The following is a 17,631-nucleotide window of genomic DNA, read 5'->3' as shown; positions in this document are numbered from 1 at the left end:
GTTCCAACATTTTATATAAATTATCCAAAGCCAAACATATACTTTTTATCTTTGTTTCTTTTTTAGATCCTCCCGGACCACCTTCAAATGCACATGTCACTGATACTACCAAGAAATCTGCTTCTTTAGCATGGGGCAAGCCTCATTATGATGGTGGACTTGAAATCACTGGCTATGTGGTAGAGCATCAAAAAGTAGGAGATGAAGCCTGGATAAAAGACACAACAGGAACTGCCCTCAGAATCACCCAATTCGTTGTCCCAGATCTTCAAACTAAAGAAAAATACAATTTTAGAATTAGCGCCATCAATGATGCAGGTGTTGGGGAGCCAGCAGTGATTCCAAATGTTGAAATTGTAGATCGAGAAATGGCTCCTGATTTTGAGCTAGATGCTGAGCTTCGAAGGACACTTGTGGTTAGAGCAGGACTCAGTATTAGAATTTTTGTACCAATTAAAGGTCGTCCTGCTCCTGAAGTGACATGGACCAAAGATAACATCAACCTGAAACACCGAGCCAACATCGAAAATACAGAATCATTTACCCTTCTGATTATCCCAGAATGTAACAGATATGACACTGGAAAATTTGTGATGACCATTGAAAACCCTGCTGGGAAGAAAAGTGGCTTTGTTAACGTTAGAGTCTTGGATACCCCAGGCCCTGTCCTTAACCTGAGGCCTACAGACATCACAAAGGACAGTGTCACCCTGCACTGGGACCTCCCTCTGATAGATGGGGGCTCACGTATAACAAACTATATTGTGGAGAAACGTGAAGCAACCCGGAAATCTTATTCCACAGTCACCACTAAGTGCCATAAGTGCACATTTAAAGTTACTGGTTTATCTGAAGGATGTGAATACTTCTTTAGAGTGATGGCAGAAAATGAATATGGAATCGGTGAGCCAGCAGAAACTACAGAACCCGTAAGAGCTTCTGAAGCTCCATCACCCCCAGACAGCCTTAACATTATGGACATAACTAAGAGCACAGTCAGCCTGGCATGGCCCAAACCCAGACATGATGGTGGCAGTAAAATCACTGGCTATGTGATTGAAGCCCAGAGAAAAGGCTCTGACCAGTGGACCCACATCACCACTGTGAAAGGGTTAGAATGTGTTGTAAAGAATCTAACTGAAGGAGAGGAATATACCTTCCAAGTGATGGCAGTGAACAGTGCAGGGAGAAGTGCCCCTAGAGAAAGCAGACCTGTCATTGTCAAAGAGCAGACAATGCTTCCAGAGTTGGATCTTCGTGGCATCTATCAGAAATTGGTCATTGCAAGAGCTGGTGAGAACATCAAAGTTGAAATTCCAGTACTCGGTCGACCAAAGCCCACAGTTACATGGAAAAAAGGAGACCAAATTCTTAAACAGACACAGAGAGTTAATTTTGAAAATACAGCAACTTCAACCATCTTAAATATCAATGAGTGTGTAAGAAGCGATAGTGGACCTTACCCATTAACAGCAAGGAACACTGTAGGAGAGGTTGGTGATGTCATCACTATTCAAGTCCATGATATCCCAGGACCACCAACTGGACCAATCAAATTTGATGAAGTTTCTTCAGACTTTGTAACCTTCTCTTGGGACCCACCCGAGAATGATGGAGGTGTACCAATAAGCAACTATGTAGTGGAAATGCGACAGACTGATAGTACTACATGGGTGGAGTTAGCAACCACAGTTATACGCACTACCTATAAAGCTACTCGCCTTACTACTGGAGTAGAGTATCAATTCCGTGTAAAAGCTCAAAATAGATATGGAGTTGGACCAGGCATCACATCAGCATCTGTAGTTGCCAATTATCCATTTAAGGTTCCTGGGCCTCCTGGTACTCCTCAGGTAACTGCAGTTACCAAGGATTCAATAACAATTAGCTGGCATGAGCCACTTTCTGATGGTGGAAGTCCCATTTTAGGGTATCACATCGAAAGAAAAGAACGAAATGGTATTCTCTGGCAGACAGTGAGCAAAGCATTAGTACCAGGTAACATTTTCAAATCAAGTGGACTTACAGATGGCATTGCTTATGAATTCCGAGTAATTGCAGAAAACATGGCAGGCAAAAGCAAGCCAAGCAAGCCATCTGAACCAATGTTTGCTTTGGATCCCATTGACCCACCTGGGAAACCAATACCTCTAAATATCACCAGACACACCGTGACACTTAAATGGGCTAAGCCTGAATATACTGGAGGCTTTAAAATTACTAGTTATATAGTTGAAAAGAGAGACCTTCCTAATGGACGGTGGTTGAAGGCCAACTTCAGCAATATTTTGGAGAATGAATTTACAGTTAGTGGCCTAACAGAAGATGCTAAATATGAATTCCGTGTGATTGCCAAAAATGCTGCTGGTGCTATTAGTCCCCCCTCTGAGCCCTCAGATGCCATCACATGCAGGGATGATATTGAAGCACCAAGAATAATGGTGGATGTTAAATTTAAGGAAACAGTTACATTAAAGGCAGGTGAAGCATTCAAACTGGAAGCTGATGTGTCAGGTCGCCCTCCTCCCACAATGGAATGGACCAAAGATGGAAAGGAACTTGAAGGCACAGGAAAATTAGAAATAAAAATTGCAGATTTCTCCACTAATTTGATAAACAAGGATTCATCAAGAAGGGACAGTGGTGCCTATATCCTTACAGCAACTAATCCTGGTGGCTTTGCCAAACACATTTTCAATGTCAAAGTTCTTGACAGACCAGGACCACCTGAAGGACCTTTAGCTGTATCTGATGTAACATCAGAAAAGTGTGTCTTGTCATGGTTGCCTCCATTGGATGATGGAGGTGCCAAAATTGATCATTACATAGTACAGAAACGTGAAACCAGCAGATTAGCATGGACAAATGTTGCCTCAGAAGTCCAAGTAACAAAACTAAAGGTCACTAAACTTTTGAAAGGCAATGAATACATATTCCGTGTCATGGCTGTAAATAAATACGGAGTTGGAGAGCCTCTAGAATCAGAGCCTGTGCTTGCGGTGGATCCTTATGGACCTCCTGATCCACCCAAAAACCCTGAAGTTACAGCTATTACTAAAGATTCTATGGTTGTCTGCTGGGGACATCCTGATTCTGATGGTGGAAGTGAAATCATAAATTATATCGTGGAACGGCGAGATAAAGCAGGCCAACGCTGGGTGAAATGCAACAAAAAAACTCTTACTGATTTAAGATATAAAGTGTCTGGGCTGACAGAAGGACATGAATATGAGTTCAGGATTATGGCAGAAAATGCTGCTGGGATTAGTGCACCAAGTACTACCAGTCCATTTTATAAAGCTTGTGACGCTGTGTTTAAACCTGGCCCACCAGGCAATCCACGTGTTCTTGACACAAGCAGATCATCCATTTCAATTGCATGGAACAAACCTATCTATGATGGTGGTTCAGAAATCACTGGGTATATGGTTGAGATTGCCCTGCCAGAAGAAGATGAATGGCAGATTGTCACTCCACCAGCTGGACTTAAGGCAACTTCTTACACCATCACCAACCTCATAGAGAACCAGGAATATAAAATCCGCATCTACGCCATGAATTCTGAAGGACTTGGGGAACCTGCCCTTGTTCCAGGAACTCCAAAGGCTGAAGAAAGAATGCTGCCTCCAGAGATTGAACTGGATGCTGACTTACGCAAAGTTGTGACGATAAGAGCCTGCTGTACCCTGAGACTCTTTGTTCCGATCAAAGGACGACCTACACCTGATGTGAAGTGGGCCCGGGAGCATGGAGAATCTTTGGATAAAGCTAGCATTGAATCCACAAGCTCTTACACCCTGCTTATTGTTGGAAATGTGAACAGATTTGACAGTGGCAAGTACATACTAACTGTAGAAAACAGCTCAGGCAGTAAGTCTGCATTCGTTAATGTTAGAGTGCTAGATACTCCAGGTCCTCCACAGGATCTGAAGGTAAAAGAGGTCACAAAGACATCTGCAACACTAACATGGGAGCCTCCTCTCCTTGATGGAGGTTCAAAAATAAAGAACTATATTGTTGAAAAGCGAGAATCAACAAGAAAAGCATATTCAACTGTTGCCACAAACTGTCATAAGACTTCCTGGAAGGTGGACCAGCTTCAAGAAGGCTGCAACTACTATTTCAGGGTTCTTGCTGAAAATGAATATGGCATAGGGCTGCCTGCTGAAACTGCAGAGTCTGTGAAAGCATCAGAACGACCTCTTCCTCCAGGAAAAATCACTTTGGTGGATGTCACAAGAAACAGCGTGTCTCTCTCTTGGGAGAAACCAGAGCATGATGGAGGCAGCCGAATTCTAGGCTACATTGTAGAGATGCAGAGCAAAGGCAGTGACAAATGGGCCACGTGTGCCACAGTCAAAGTCACTGAAGCCACTATAACTGGATTGATTCAGGGTGAAGAATATTCTTTCCGTGTTTCAGCTCAGAATGAAAAGGGCATCAGTGATCCTAGACAACTGAGTGTGCCAGTAATTGCCAAAGATCTTGTCATTCCACCAGCCTTCAAACTCCTCTTCAATACTTTCACTGTACTGGCTGGTGAAGATCTTAAAGTTGATGTCCCGTTCATTGGACGCCCTACACCAGCTGTAACCTGGCATAAAGACGATGTGCCACTGAAGCAGACAACTCGAGTAAATGCAGAGAGCACAGAAAATAATTCACTGCTGACAATAAAGGAAGCCTGCAGGGAAGATGTCGGACATTACATAGTTAAACTGACTAATTCAGCCGGTGAGGCTACTGAAACCCTTAATGTCATTGTGCTTGACAAACCAGGGCCTCCAACTGGACCAGTTAAAATGGATGAAGTGACAGCTGATAGTATTACTCTTTCCTGGCAACCACCAAAGTATGATGGTGGAAGTTCTATCAATAATTATATTGTAGAAAAACGGGACACTTCTACAACCACCTGGCACATTGTGTCAGCTACAGTTGCAAGGACAACAATAAAGGCCTGTAGATTAAAGACTGGATGTGAGTATCAGTTTAGAATTGCCGCTGAAAACAGATATGGAAAGAGCACCTATCTTAATTCAGAGCCCATTATTGCCCAGTATCCATTCAAAGTTCCTGGTCCACCTGGCACACCATTCGTCGCTATCTCCTCCAAAGACAGCATGGAAGTACAATGGCATGAGCCAGTCAGTGACGGAGGAAGCAGAGTCACTGGCTATCATCTAGAACGCAAGGAAAGAAACAGCATCCTCTGGGTCAAGTTGAATACAACACCTATTCCTCAAACCAAGTTTAAGACAACTGGCCTTGAAGAAGGCATTGAATATGAATTTAGAGTGTCTGCAGAGAACATTGTAGGCATTGGCAAGCCAAGTAAACCATCAGAGTGCTATGTAGCTCGCGACCCATGTGATCCACCAGGACGGCCAGAGGCAATCATTGTCACAAGGAATTCTGTAACCCTGCAGTGGAAGAAACCCACCTATGATGGTGGAAGCAAGATCACTGGCTATGTTGTTGAAAAGAAAGAATTACCTGATGGCCGCTGGATGAAAGCCAGTTTTACAAATATCATTGACACTCAGTTTGAAGTAACTGGCCTCATTGAAGATCATAGGTATGAGTTCCGGGTTATAGCTCGAAATGCTGCAGGAGTGTTTAGTGAGCCTTCGGAAAGCACAGGGGCAATAACAGCAAGAGATGAGGTAGATCCACCAAGAATAAGTATGGACCCCAAATACAAAGACACAATTGTGGTTCATGCTGGTGAGTCATTCAGAGTTGATGCAGACATATATGGCAAACCAATACCAACCACTCAGTGGATAAAAGGTGATCAGGAGCTTTCAAGCACAGCTCGGTTAGAAATAAAAAGCACTGACTTTGCCACTAGTCTCAGTGTAAAGGATGCAGTACGTGTTGACAGTGGAAATTACATTCTAACAGCCAAAAATGTTGCAGGAGAGAGATCAGTCACTGTGAATGTCAAAGTTCTTGATAGACCAGGGCCTCCTGAAGGACCTGTTGCTCTGTCAGGGGTTACAGCAGAAAAATGCACACTGGCTTGGAAACCCCCACTTCAGGATGGTGGGAGTGATATCATAAATTACATCGTGGAAAGGCGAGAAACCAGCCGCCTCGTTTGGACAGTGGTTGATGCCAATGTGCAAACTCTCAGTTGCAAGGTTACTAAGCTACTTGAAGGCAATGAATATATTTTCCGTATAATGGCTGTAAACAAATATGGTGTTGGTGAACCTCTTGAATCTGAGCCATTAATTGCCAAGAATCCATTTGTAGTGCCAGATGCACCAAAAGCTCCAGAAGTCACAACAGTGACCAAAGACTCAATGATTGTTGTATGGGAAAGGCCAGCATCTGATGGTGGCAGTGAAATTCTTGGATATGTTCTTGAAAAACGAGATAAAGAGGGCATTAGATGGACAAGATGCCACAAGCGTCTGATTGGAGAGTTGCGCTTAAGAGTAACTGGACTCATCGAAAACCATGATTACGAATTCAGAGTCTCAGCTGAGAATGCTGCTGGACTTAGTGAACCAAGCCCTCCATCAGCTTACCAAAAAGCTTGTGATCCTATTTATAAACCAGGACCTCCAAACAATCCCAAAGTCATGGATATTACAAGATCTTCAGTATTCCTTTCTTGGAGCAAACCAATATATGATGGTGGCTGTGAAATCCAAGGATACATTGTTGAAAAATGTGATGTGAGCGTTGGTGAATGGACAATGTGCACTCCACCAACTGGAATCAATAAAACAAATATAGAAGTAGAGAAGTTGTTAGAAAAGCATGAATACAATTTCCGTATTTGTGCCATTAATAAAGCTGGAGTTGGTGAACATGCTGATGTCCCTGGACCTATAATAGTTGAAGAAAAACTGGAAGCACCAGACATAGATCTTGACCTGGAACTAAGGAAAATTATAAATATAAGGGCAGGTGGCTCCTTACGGTTGTTTGTTCCTATAAAAGGTCGTCCTACACCAGAAGTGAAATGGGGGAAAGTGGATGGTGAAATCCGAGACACAGCTATAATTGATGTCACTAGCAGTTTCACTTCTCTTGTTCTTGACAATGTCAATCGTTATGACAGTGGAAAATATACCCTCACCTTAGAAAACAGCAGTGGAACAAAGTCTGCCTTTGTTACAGTGAGAGTCTTGGACACACCAAGTCCACCTGTTAACCTGAAAGTCACAGAAATCACCAAAGACTCAGTATCAATTACATGGGAACCTCCTTTGTTGGATGGAGGATCCAAAATAAAAAATTACATTGTTGAGAAACGTGAAGCCACAAGGAAATCATATGCTGCTGTTGTAACAAATTGCCATAAGAATTCTTGGAAAATCGATCAACTCCAAGAAGGTTGCAATTATTACTTTAGAGTTACAGCTGAGAACGAGTATGGTATTGGCCTTCCCGCCCACACTGCAGATCCAATTAAGGTTGCAGAAGTCCCACAACCTCCAGGAAAGATAACTGTGGATGATGTCACCAGAAACAGTGTCTCTCTGAGTTGGACAAAGCCTGAACATGATGGTGGCAGTAAAATCATTCAGTATATTGTGGAAATGCAAGCTAAAAACACTGAGAAATGGTCAGAGTGTGCTAGGGTAAAGTCCCTTGAAGCAGTAATTACTAACCTAACTCAGGGAGAAGAATATCTTTTCAGAGTTGTTGCTGTAAATGAAAAGGGAAGAAGTGACCCTAGGTCCCTTGCAGTTCCAGTAGTTGCCAAAGATCTTGTCATTGAACCAGATGTAAGACCCACATTCAGCAGTTACAGTATACAGGTTGGCCAAGATTTGAAAATAGAAGTGCCAATTTCTGGACGTCCTAAGCCAACAATTACCTGGACTAAAGATGGTCTTCCACTGAAGCAGACCACAAGAATCAACGTTACTGATTCACTTGACCTTACCACACTCAGTATTAAAGAAACTCATAAGGATGATGGTGGACAATATGGAATCACAGTCGCCAATGTTGTTGGTCAGAAAACAGCATCCATTGAAATTATAACTCTAGATAAACCTGATCCTCCAACAGGACCTGTTAAATTTGATGAAGTCAGTGCCGAGAGTATTACATTATCCTGGAACCCTCCATTATATACAGGGGGCTGCCAAATTACCAACTACATTGTTCAGAAAAGAGACACAACCACCACAGTATGGGATATTGTTTCTGCTACTGTTGCTAGAACTACACTCAAAGTAACAAAACTGAAAACTGGTACAGAATACCAATTTAGAATATTTGCTGAAAACAGATATGGACAAAGCTTTGCCCTGGAATCTGAACCAATTGTAGCTCAGTATCCTTACAAAGAACCAGGCCCTCCAGGAACACCATTTGTTACAGCCATTTCCAAAGACTCTATGGTAATACAGTGGCATGAACCAATCAATAATGGTGGAAGCCCAGTCATAGGTTACCACCTCGAGAAAAAGGAAAGAAATAGTATATTGTGGACAAAAATCAACAAAACTATTATTCATGACACCCAGTTTAAAGCACTGAATCTTGAAGAAGGCATTGAATATGAATTCAGAGTTTATGCTGAAAATATTGTTGGTGTGGGGAAAGCAAGCAAAAATTCTGAATGCTATGTAGCCAGAGACCCCTGTGACCCACCAGGAACCCCAGAAGCAATAATAGTCAAAAGAAATGAAATCACTCTACAGTGGACCAAACCTGTGTATGATGGTGGAAGTAAGATTACAGGCTACATTGTAGAGAAACGTGACTTACCTGAGGGTCGCTGGATGAAAGCCAGCTTCACAAATGTCATTGAAACTCAATTTACTGTATCAGGTCTTACTGAAGATCAAAGATATGAATTCAGAGTCATTGCAAAGAATGCAGCTGGTGCAATAAGTAAGCCTTCTGACAGTACTGGACCAATAACTGCCAAGGATGAGGTTGAACTCCCAAGAATTTCAATGGATCCAAAATTCAGAGACACAATAGTGGTAAATGCTGGAGAAACATTCAGGCTTGAGGCTGATGTCCATGGAAAGCCTTTACCTACCATTGAATGGTTAAGGGGAGATAAGGAAATTGAAGAATCTGCTAGATATGAAATAAAGAACACAGATTTCAAGGCTTTGCTTATTGTAAAGGATGCCATCAGAATTGATGGTGGACAGTATATTTTAAGAGCCTCCAATGTTGCTGGTTCTAAATCATTCCCAGTAAATGTAAAAGTACTAGATAGACCAGGACCTCCAGAAGGGCCAGTTCAGGTTACCGGAGTCACTTCTGAAAAATGCACTTTAACATGGTCTCCACCACTTCAAGACGGTGGCAGTGACATTTCTCACTATGTTGTTGAAAAGCGAGAAACCAGTCGACTTGCATGGACAGTTGTTGCTTCAGAAGTTGTGACTAATTCTCTGAAAATTACCAAACTCTTAGAAGGGAATGAATATATTTTCAGAATAATGGCTGTCAACAAATATGGTGTTGGAGAGCCTTTGGAATCTGCACCAGTACTGATGAAAAATCCATTCGTGCTCCCTGGGCCACCAAAAAGCTTGGAAGTCACAAACATTGCCAAGGACTCCATGACTGTCTGTTGGAGCCGCCCAGACAGTGATGGCGGAAGTGAGATTATTGGTTATATTGTAGAGAAGAGGGACAGAAGTGGCATTCGGTGGATAAAATGTAATAAACGCCGCATCACAGATTTGCGTCTGAGAGTAACAGGATTAACAGAAGACCATGAGTATGAATTCAGAGTCTCGGCAGAAAATGCTGCTGGAGTTGGAGAACCAAGTCCAGCTACAGTTTATTATAAGGCTTGTGATCCTGTGTTCAAACCTGGCCCACCCATCAACGCACACATTGTAGACACCACTAAAAATTCAATAACACTTGCCTGGGGTAAACCCATCTATGATGGTGGCAGTGAGATCCTGGGATACACTGTAGAAATCTGTAAAGCAGATGAAGAAGAATGGCAAATAGTTACTCCACAGACTGGCATAAGAGTCACTCGATTTGAAATTTCAAAGCTCACTGAACACCAAGAATATAAAATACGAGTCTGTGCCCTCAACAAAGTTGGTTTAGGTGAGGCTGCAGCAGTTCCTGGTACTGTAAAGCCAGAAGATAAACTTGAAGCCCCTGAACTTGACCTTGACTCTGAGTTGAGGAAAGGAATCACTGTAAGAGCTGGTGGATCTGCCAGGATTCATATTCCATTCAAAGGTCGTCCTACACCTGAGATCAGTTGGTCTCGAGAAGAAGGTGAATTCACAGATAAGGTCCAAATTGAAAAGGGAGTAAACTTCACCCAACTTTCAATAGACAACTGTGATAGAAATGATGCTGGGAAATATATTCTCAAGCTGGAAAATAGCAGTGGATCTAAGTCTGCTTTTGTAACTGTGAAAGTTCTTGACACCCCAGGGCCACCTCAGAATTTGGCAGTCAAAGAAGTGAGAAAAGATTCTGTCCTTCTGGTGTGGGAACCACCCATCATTGATGGGGGGGCAAAGGTCAAGAACTATGTAATTGACAAGCGTGAGTCAACCAGAAAAGCATATGCTAATGTAAGTAGTAAATGCAGCAAAACAAGCTTTAAAGTTGAGAATCTTACAGAAGGAGCCATCTATTACTTTAGAGTCATGGCTGAGAATGAATTTGGAGTAGGTGTTCCTGTGGAAACTGCTGATGCCGTGAAAGCTTCTGAACCTCCTTCCCCACCAGGCAAGGTTACACTCACTGATGTGTCCCAGACCAGTGCATCGCTTATGTGGGAGAAACCTGAACATGATGGTGGTAGCAGAATCCTGGGGTATGTTGTTGAAATGCAGCCCAAAGGAACAGAAAAATGGAGTGTTGTGGCTGAATCCAAAGTCTGCAATGCAGTTGTTACAGGTTTGAGTTCTGGACAAGAATATCAGTTCCGTGTGAAGGCTTACAACGAGAAAGGAAAAAGTGATCCAAGGGTGCTTGGTGTTCCAGTCATAGCCAAGGACTTGACTATACAGCCGAGTTTTAAGTTACCATTTAACACATATAGTGTCCAAGCTGGAGAAGATCTTAAAATAGAAATTCCAGTTATAGGTCGACCAAGACCTAACATTTCATGGATCAAAGATGGCGAGCCTCTTAAACAGACAACAAGAGTAAATGTTGAAGAGACAACTACTTCCACAATTTTGCACATTAAAGAAAGCAACAAAGATGACTTCGGAAAATACAGTGTAACAGCAACAAATAGTGCAGGCACAGCAACAGAAAATCTTAGCATTATTGTTTTGGAAAAGCCTGGACCTCCAGTTGGACCGGTGAGGTTTGATGAAGTTAGCACAGACTTTGTGGTTCTATCTTGGGAACCTCCAGCCTATACTGGTGGCTGCCAAATAAGCAATTACATTGTAGAAAAGCGAGATACAACCACCACCACTTGGCACATAGTATCAGCAACAGTTGCAAGAACAACAATTAAAGTAACCAAACTGAAAACAGGCACTGAGTACCAATTTAGAATTTTTGCTGAAAACAGGTATGGAAAAAGTGTTCCCTTGGATTCTAAACCAGTTATTGTACAATATCCATTTAAAGAACCTGGACCACCTGGAACTCCTTTTGTGACATCAGTCTCAAAAGATCAAATGCTTGTGCAATGGCATGAACCAGTTAATGATGGAGGCAGCAAAATTATTGGCTACCATCTGGAACAGAAAGAAAAGAACAGCATTTTATGGGTCAAGTTAAATAAGACCCCCATTCAAGACACCAAATTCAAAACAACTGGGCTTGATGAAGGCCTTGAATATGAGTTCAAAGTTTCTGCCGAAAATATTGTTGGCATTGGCAAGCCTAGCAAAGTGTCAGAGTGCTTTGTCGCTCGTGATCCATGTGATCCACCTGGTCGTCCTGAAGCCATTGTTATTACAAGAAACAATGTCACACTGAAATGGAAGAAACCCGCCTATGATGGTGGTAGCAAAATAACAGGTTATATTGTAGAAAAGAAAGATTTGCCTGATGGCCGCTGGATGAAAGCCAGCTTTACCAATGTATTAGAAACTGAATTTACAGTAAGTGGACTTGTAGAAGACCAAAGATATGAATTTAGAGTAATTGCAAGAAACGCAGCTGGCAACTTTAGTGAACCCTCTGAAAGTAGTGGTGCCATTACTGCAAGGGATGAAATTGATGCACCAAATGCCTCACTGGATCCAAAGTACAAAGATGTCATTGTTGTTCATGCAGGAGAGACCTTTGTTCTTGAAGCTGATATCCGTGGCAAACCTATTCCTGATATTGTTTGGTCCAAAGATGGAAAAGAACTTGAAGAAACAGCTGCTAGGATGGAAATTAAATCTACCATTCAGAAAACAACTCTTGTTGTCAAAGATTGTATACGGAGTGATGGAGGACAATATATTCTGAAACTCAGCAACGTTGGTGGTACAAAGACCATACCAATCACTGTAAAGGTACTTGATAGGCCTGGTCCTCCTGAAGGGCCTCTCAAAGTTTCTGGAGTTACTGCAGAAAAGTGTTACCTGGCATGGAACCCACCTTTGCAAGATGGTGGTGCTAATATTTCACATTACATCATTGAAAAGAGAGAGACAAGCAGACTCTCCTGGACCCAAGTTTCAACTGAGGTGCAGGCCCTTAACTACAAAGTCACTAAACTTCTTCCTGGTAATGAGTACATTTTCCGTGTCATGGCTGTGAATAAGTATGGCACTGGAGAGCCCCTGGAATCTGAGCCTGTGATAGCTTGTAATCCGTACAAGCTACCAGGTCCTCCTTCCACACCTGAAGTCTCAGCAATCACCAAAGATTCTATGGTAGTAACATGGGCACGCCCAGTGGATGATGGAGGTGCTGAAATTGAGGGCTACATTCTTGAAAAACGAGATAAGGAAGGCATTAGATGGACCAAGTGCAACAAGAAAACACTATCAGATCTCCGGTTCAGGGTAACCGGCCTTACTGAAGGTCATTCCTATGAATTCAGAGTTGCTGCTGAAAATGCAGCTGGTGTGGGTGAACCTAGTGAGCCATCTATTTTCTACCGTGCATGTGATGCCTTGTATCCACCAGGTCCACCAAGCAATCCAAAAGTCACAGACACATCCAGATCTTCTGTTTCCTTGGCATGGAATAAGCCAATTTATGATGGTGGTGCACCTGTCAAAGGCTATGTTATTGAGGTCAAAGAAGCCACTGCTGATGAATGGACAACCTGTACTCCACCATCAGGATTGCAAGGAAAGCAGTTCACAGTGACCAAGCTTAAAGAAAATACTGAATATAATTTCCGTATCTGTGCCTTCAATTCTGAAGGTGTAGGAGAACCTGCAACTATACCTGGTTCTGTTGTTGCTCAGGAAAGAATGGAACCACCAGAAATAGAACTTGATGCTGATCTCAGAAAGGTGGTTGTTCTGCGTGCAAGTGCCACTTTACGCTTATTTGTCACTATCAAAGGACGACCAGAACCTGAAGTTAAATGGGAAAAAGCTGAAGGTATTCTCACAGAGAGGGCCCAGGTTGAGGTGACCAGCTCATATACAATGTTGGTGATTGATAATGTTACCAGATTTGACAGTGGCCGGTATAATCTGACCTTAGAAAATAACAGTGGATCCAAAACAGCTTTTGTTAATGTCAGAGTTCTTGACTCACCAAGTGCTCCTGTGAATTTGACTGTACGAGAAGTAAAGAAAGACTCTGTGACATTGTCCTGGGAACCACCGCTTATTGATGGTGGAGCAAAGATTACAAATTACATTGTTGAGAAGCGAGAAACTACAAGGAAAGCCTATGCTACTATTACACACAATTGCACGAAGAATACTTTTAAAATTGAAAATCTACAAGAAGGATGTTCTTACTACTTCCGAGTCTTGGCTTCTAATGAATATGGGATTGGTTTGCCAGCTGAAACAATAGAGCCCGTTAAAGTGTCTGAACCCCCACTTCCACCTGGAAGAGTAACGCTTGTAGATGTAACCCATAACACAGCTACAATTAAGTGGGAAAAACCAGAAAGTGATGGTGGTAGCAAAATTACTGGCTATGTAGTAGAAATGCAGACCAAAGGCAGTGAAAAATGGACTACTTGCACACAAGTTAAGACTCTAGAAGCAACTGTGTCTGGCCTAACCACAGGCCAAGAGTATGTCTTCAGGGTGGCTGCAGTTAATGAAAAAGGAAGAAGTGATCCAAGACAACTTGGAGTACCAGTAATTGCAAGGGATATTGAAATCAAGCCTTCAGTTGAACTTCCTTTCCACACATTCAACGTAAAAGCTAAAGACCAACTCAAGATTGATGTGCCATTCAAAGGAAGACCTCAAGCTACTATAAGCTGGAAAAAAGATGGTCAGATTCTTAAAGAGACAACTAGAGTCAACGTTTCTTCTTCAAAGACTGTAACAACACTAACTATTAAGGAAGCATCAAGGGAAGATGTTGGAACTTATGAATTGTGTGTTTCGAATAGTGCCGGATCCATAACAGCTCCCATTACTGTAATTGTCCTTGACAGACCAGGACCTCCAGGACCTATACATATTGATGAGGTTAGTTGTGACAATGTAACCATTTCTTGGAATCCTCCAGAATATGATGGTGGCTGCCAAATTAGCAATTACATTGTTGAAAAGAGAGAAACCACTTCCACAACATGGCACACAGTTTCACAAGCAGTTGCAAGAACATCCATTAAAATAGTTCGTTTGGTAACAGGAAGTGAATATCAGTTCCGTGTTTGTGCAGAAAACCGTTATGGAAAGAGCTCCTATAGTGAATCTTCAGCTGTTGTTGCTGAGTATCCATTCAGCCCCCCAGGTCCTCCTGGTACTCCTAAAGTTGTGCATGCCACAAAATCTACCATGATAGTAAGCTGGCAAGTGCCAGTCAATGATGGAGGAAGTCAAGTAATTGGCTATCACCTTGAGTATAAAGAAAGAAGCAGCATTCTTTGGTCAAAAGCAAATAAAGTCCTCATTGCAGATACTCAAATGAAAGTCTCTGGTCTTGATGAAGGACTGATGTATGAGTATCGTGTATATGCTGAGAACATTGCTGGAATTGGTAAATGCAGTAAAGCTTGTGAACCAGTCCCTGCTAGAGATCCTTGTGACCCTCCTGGACAACCTGAAGTCATGAATATCACAAGAAAATCAGTGTCACTTAAATGGTCTAAACCACGTTATGATGGTGGGGCTAAGATCACAGGATACATTGTTGAACGCAGAGAATTACCAGATGGCCGGTGGCTGAAATGCAACTTTACTAATGTACAAGAAACATACTTTGAAGTCACTGAACTTACTGAAGATCAGCGTTATGAATTCCGAGTTTTTGCAAGGAATGCTGCAGATTCAATTAGTGAACCATCTGAGTCCACTGGACCTATTACAGTTAAAGATGATGTTGAAGCTCCAAGAATTATGATGGATGTCAAGTTCCGAGATGTTATTGTTGTCAAAGCCGGAGAAGTCCTTAAGATAAATGCAGACATTGCGGGGCGACCTCTACCAGTAATTTCCTGGGCCAAGGATGGGGTAGAAATTGAAGAAAGAGCAAGAACAGAGATTGTCTCCTCAGACTACAATACCTTGTTAACAGTTAAAGACTGTGTAAGACGAGACACTGGGCAATATGTACTAACACTGAAGAATGTTGCAGGAACTCGGTCAATGGCAGTTAGTTGCAAAGTTCTCGATAAGCCTGGACCACCAGCAGGACCACTTGAAATAAGTGGCCTTACTGCTGAGAAATGCTCTCTTTCCTGGGGACGTCCCCAAGAAGATGGTGGTGCAGATATTGACTATTACATTGTTGAAAAGCGTGAAACAAGCCATCTTGCTTGGACAATATGTGAAGCAGAGTTGAGGACGACATTCTGTAAAGTTACCAAATTACTCAAAGGCAATGAATACATCTTTAGAGTGACTGGTGTTAATAAATATGGTGTTGGCGAGCACTTAGAGAGTGTGGCTGTGAAGGCACTAGACCCATTCACAGTTCCAAGTCCACCCACATCTTTGGAAATTACATCCGTGACCAAAGATTCCATGACACTATGCTGGTCAAGACCTGAGACTGATGGAGGCAGTGACATCTCTGGATACATAATTGAAAGGAGAGAGAAAAACAGCCTACGATGGGTGCGGGTAAACAAAAAACCAGTTTATGATCTGAGAGTGAAATCAACAGGACTTCGGGAAGGGTGTGAATATGAATTTCGGGTTTATGCAGAAAATGCTGCGGGCCTAAGTCTTCCAAGTGAAACCTCTCCCTTAATTAAGGCAGAAGATCCAGTGTTTTTGCCATCTCCCCCATCCAAACCCAAAATTGTGGATTCAGGCAAGACAACTATAACCATTGGCTGGGTTAAGCCCTTGTTTGATGGTGGGGCTCCAATAATTGGATACTCTGTAGAATACAAAACATCTGATGAAACTGACTGGAAAACTGCCATTCAGAGTTTACGAGGCACAGAATATACAGTAAGTGGACTAACAACAGGGACTGAATATGTTTTCAGAGTAAGATCTGTCAATAAGGTTGGTGCAAGTGATCCCAGCGAAAGCTCTGACCCCCAGATAGCAAAGGAAAGAGAAGAAGAACCTGTATTTGATCTTGATGCTGAAATGAGGAAGACCTTGATTGTCAAGGCTGGTTCCTCATTTACCATGACTGTGCCTTTCCGAGGAAAACCAGTACCTAGTGTCTCCTGGAGTAAGGCAGACACTGACCTCCGCACTAGAGCATATATTGATTCCACAGACTCTCGTACATCACTTACAATTGAAAATGCCAACAGAAATGATTCTGGAAAGTACACATTAACAATTCAGAATGTTTTGAGTGCTGCTTCACTAACCTTTGTTGTCAAAGTTTTAGATTCCCCAGGTCCTCCAACCAATATTACTGTACGTGAAGTAACCAAAGAGACTGCAGTGTTATCCTGGGATGTTCCTGAAAACGATGGTGGAGCACCAGTAAAGAATTACCACATTGAAAAGCGTGAGGCCAGCAAGAAAGCATGGGTCTCTGTTACCAACAACTGTAACCGCTTAACCTACAAAGTTACCAACTTACAAGAAGGAGCTATTTACTACTTCAGAGTTTCTGGAGAAAATGAGTTTGGTGTTGGTATACCAGCTGAAACGAAGGAAGGAGTCAAAATAACAGGTATATTTTAAGAATAAGGAAAATTTATATATCCATATTAATTTTGCTAGTATAGTTTGAATTATTCTAATCAGTTATTGTTTGATCTTAAATGCCTTTGGTTCACACCCCAAACTATCCATACTATAGCACAAAATTAAATCTCTAAAGAGAAAGCTTTTCACTGATTAAAAATTTAAAATTTATATAGTTAGAAATTCAACACATGTGGTATTTAGGTATAATTGAATCTAACTGCATATGTATATGCAGTATATGCACTATACATATATATATATATATATATATATATATATATATATGTATAGTGTGTATTTATATATGTGAATACTGTATGATGAAGTTTCTTACAAGATTGTTCATCTTGTTCATCCTTTTTACATACATAAATTTGTGGTAAATTTTAGCATTTAATCTGGCCATTGGGCACTCAATTTAGATTTAAATACTGTGACATGT

At 41.9% G+C, this 17,631-nt stretch overlaps 1 protein-coding gene across 2 annotated transcripts in view; it reads left to right on the top strand.

The window, feature by feature from the left end:
* Ttn (titin) overlaps positions 1-17,631 on the top strand; it is a 270,679-nt gene that overhangs the window by 221,071 nt on the left and 31,977 nt on the right. For both annotated transcript variants that reach the window (XM_074071183.1, XM_074071182.1), the window contains one exon: positions 67-17,172. In XM_074071183.1, coding sequence (XP_073927284.1) covers positions 67-17,172 — 17,106 coding nt within the window. The remainder of the gene's footprint in view (positions 1-66; positions 17,173-17,631) is intronic.

The sequence above is a fragment of the Castor canadensis genome, chromosome 4, assembly GCF_047511655.1.
Source record: "Castor canadensis chromosome 4, mCasCan1.hap1v2, whole genome shotgun sequence".
Classification (NCBI taxonomy): domain Eukaryota; kingdom Metazoa; phylum Chordata; class Mammalia; order Rodentia; family Castoridae; genus Castor; species Castor canadensis.
The sequence above is the reverse complement of the archived record's forward strand: the minus strand, read 5'-3'. Positions and strand labels throughout refer to the sequence as shown.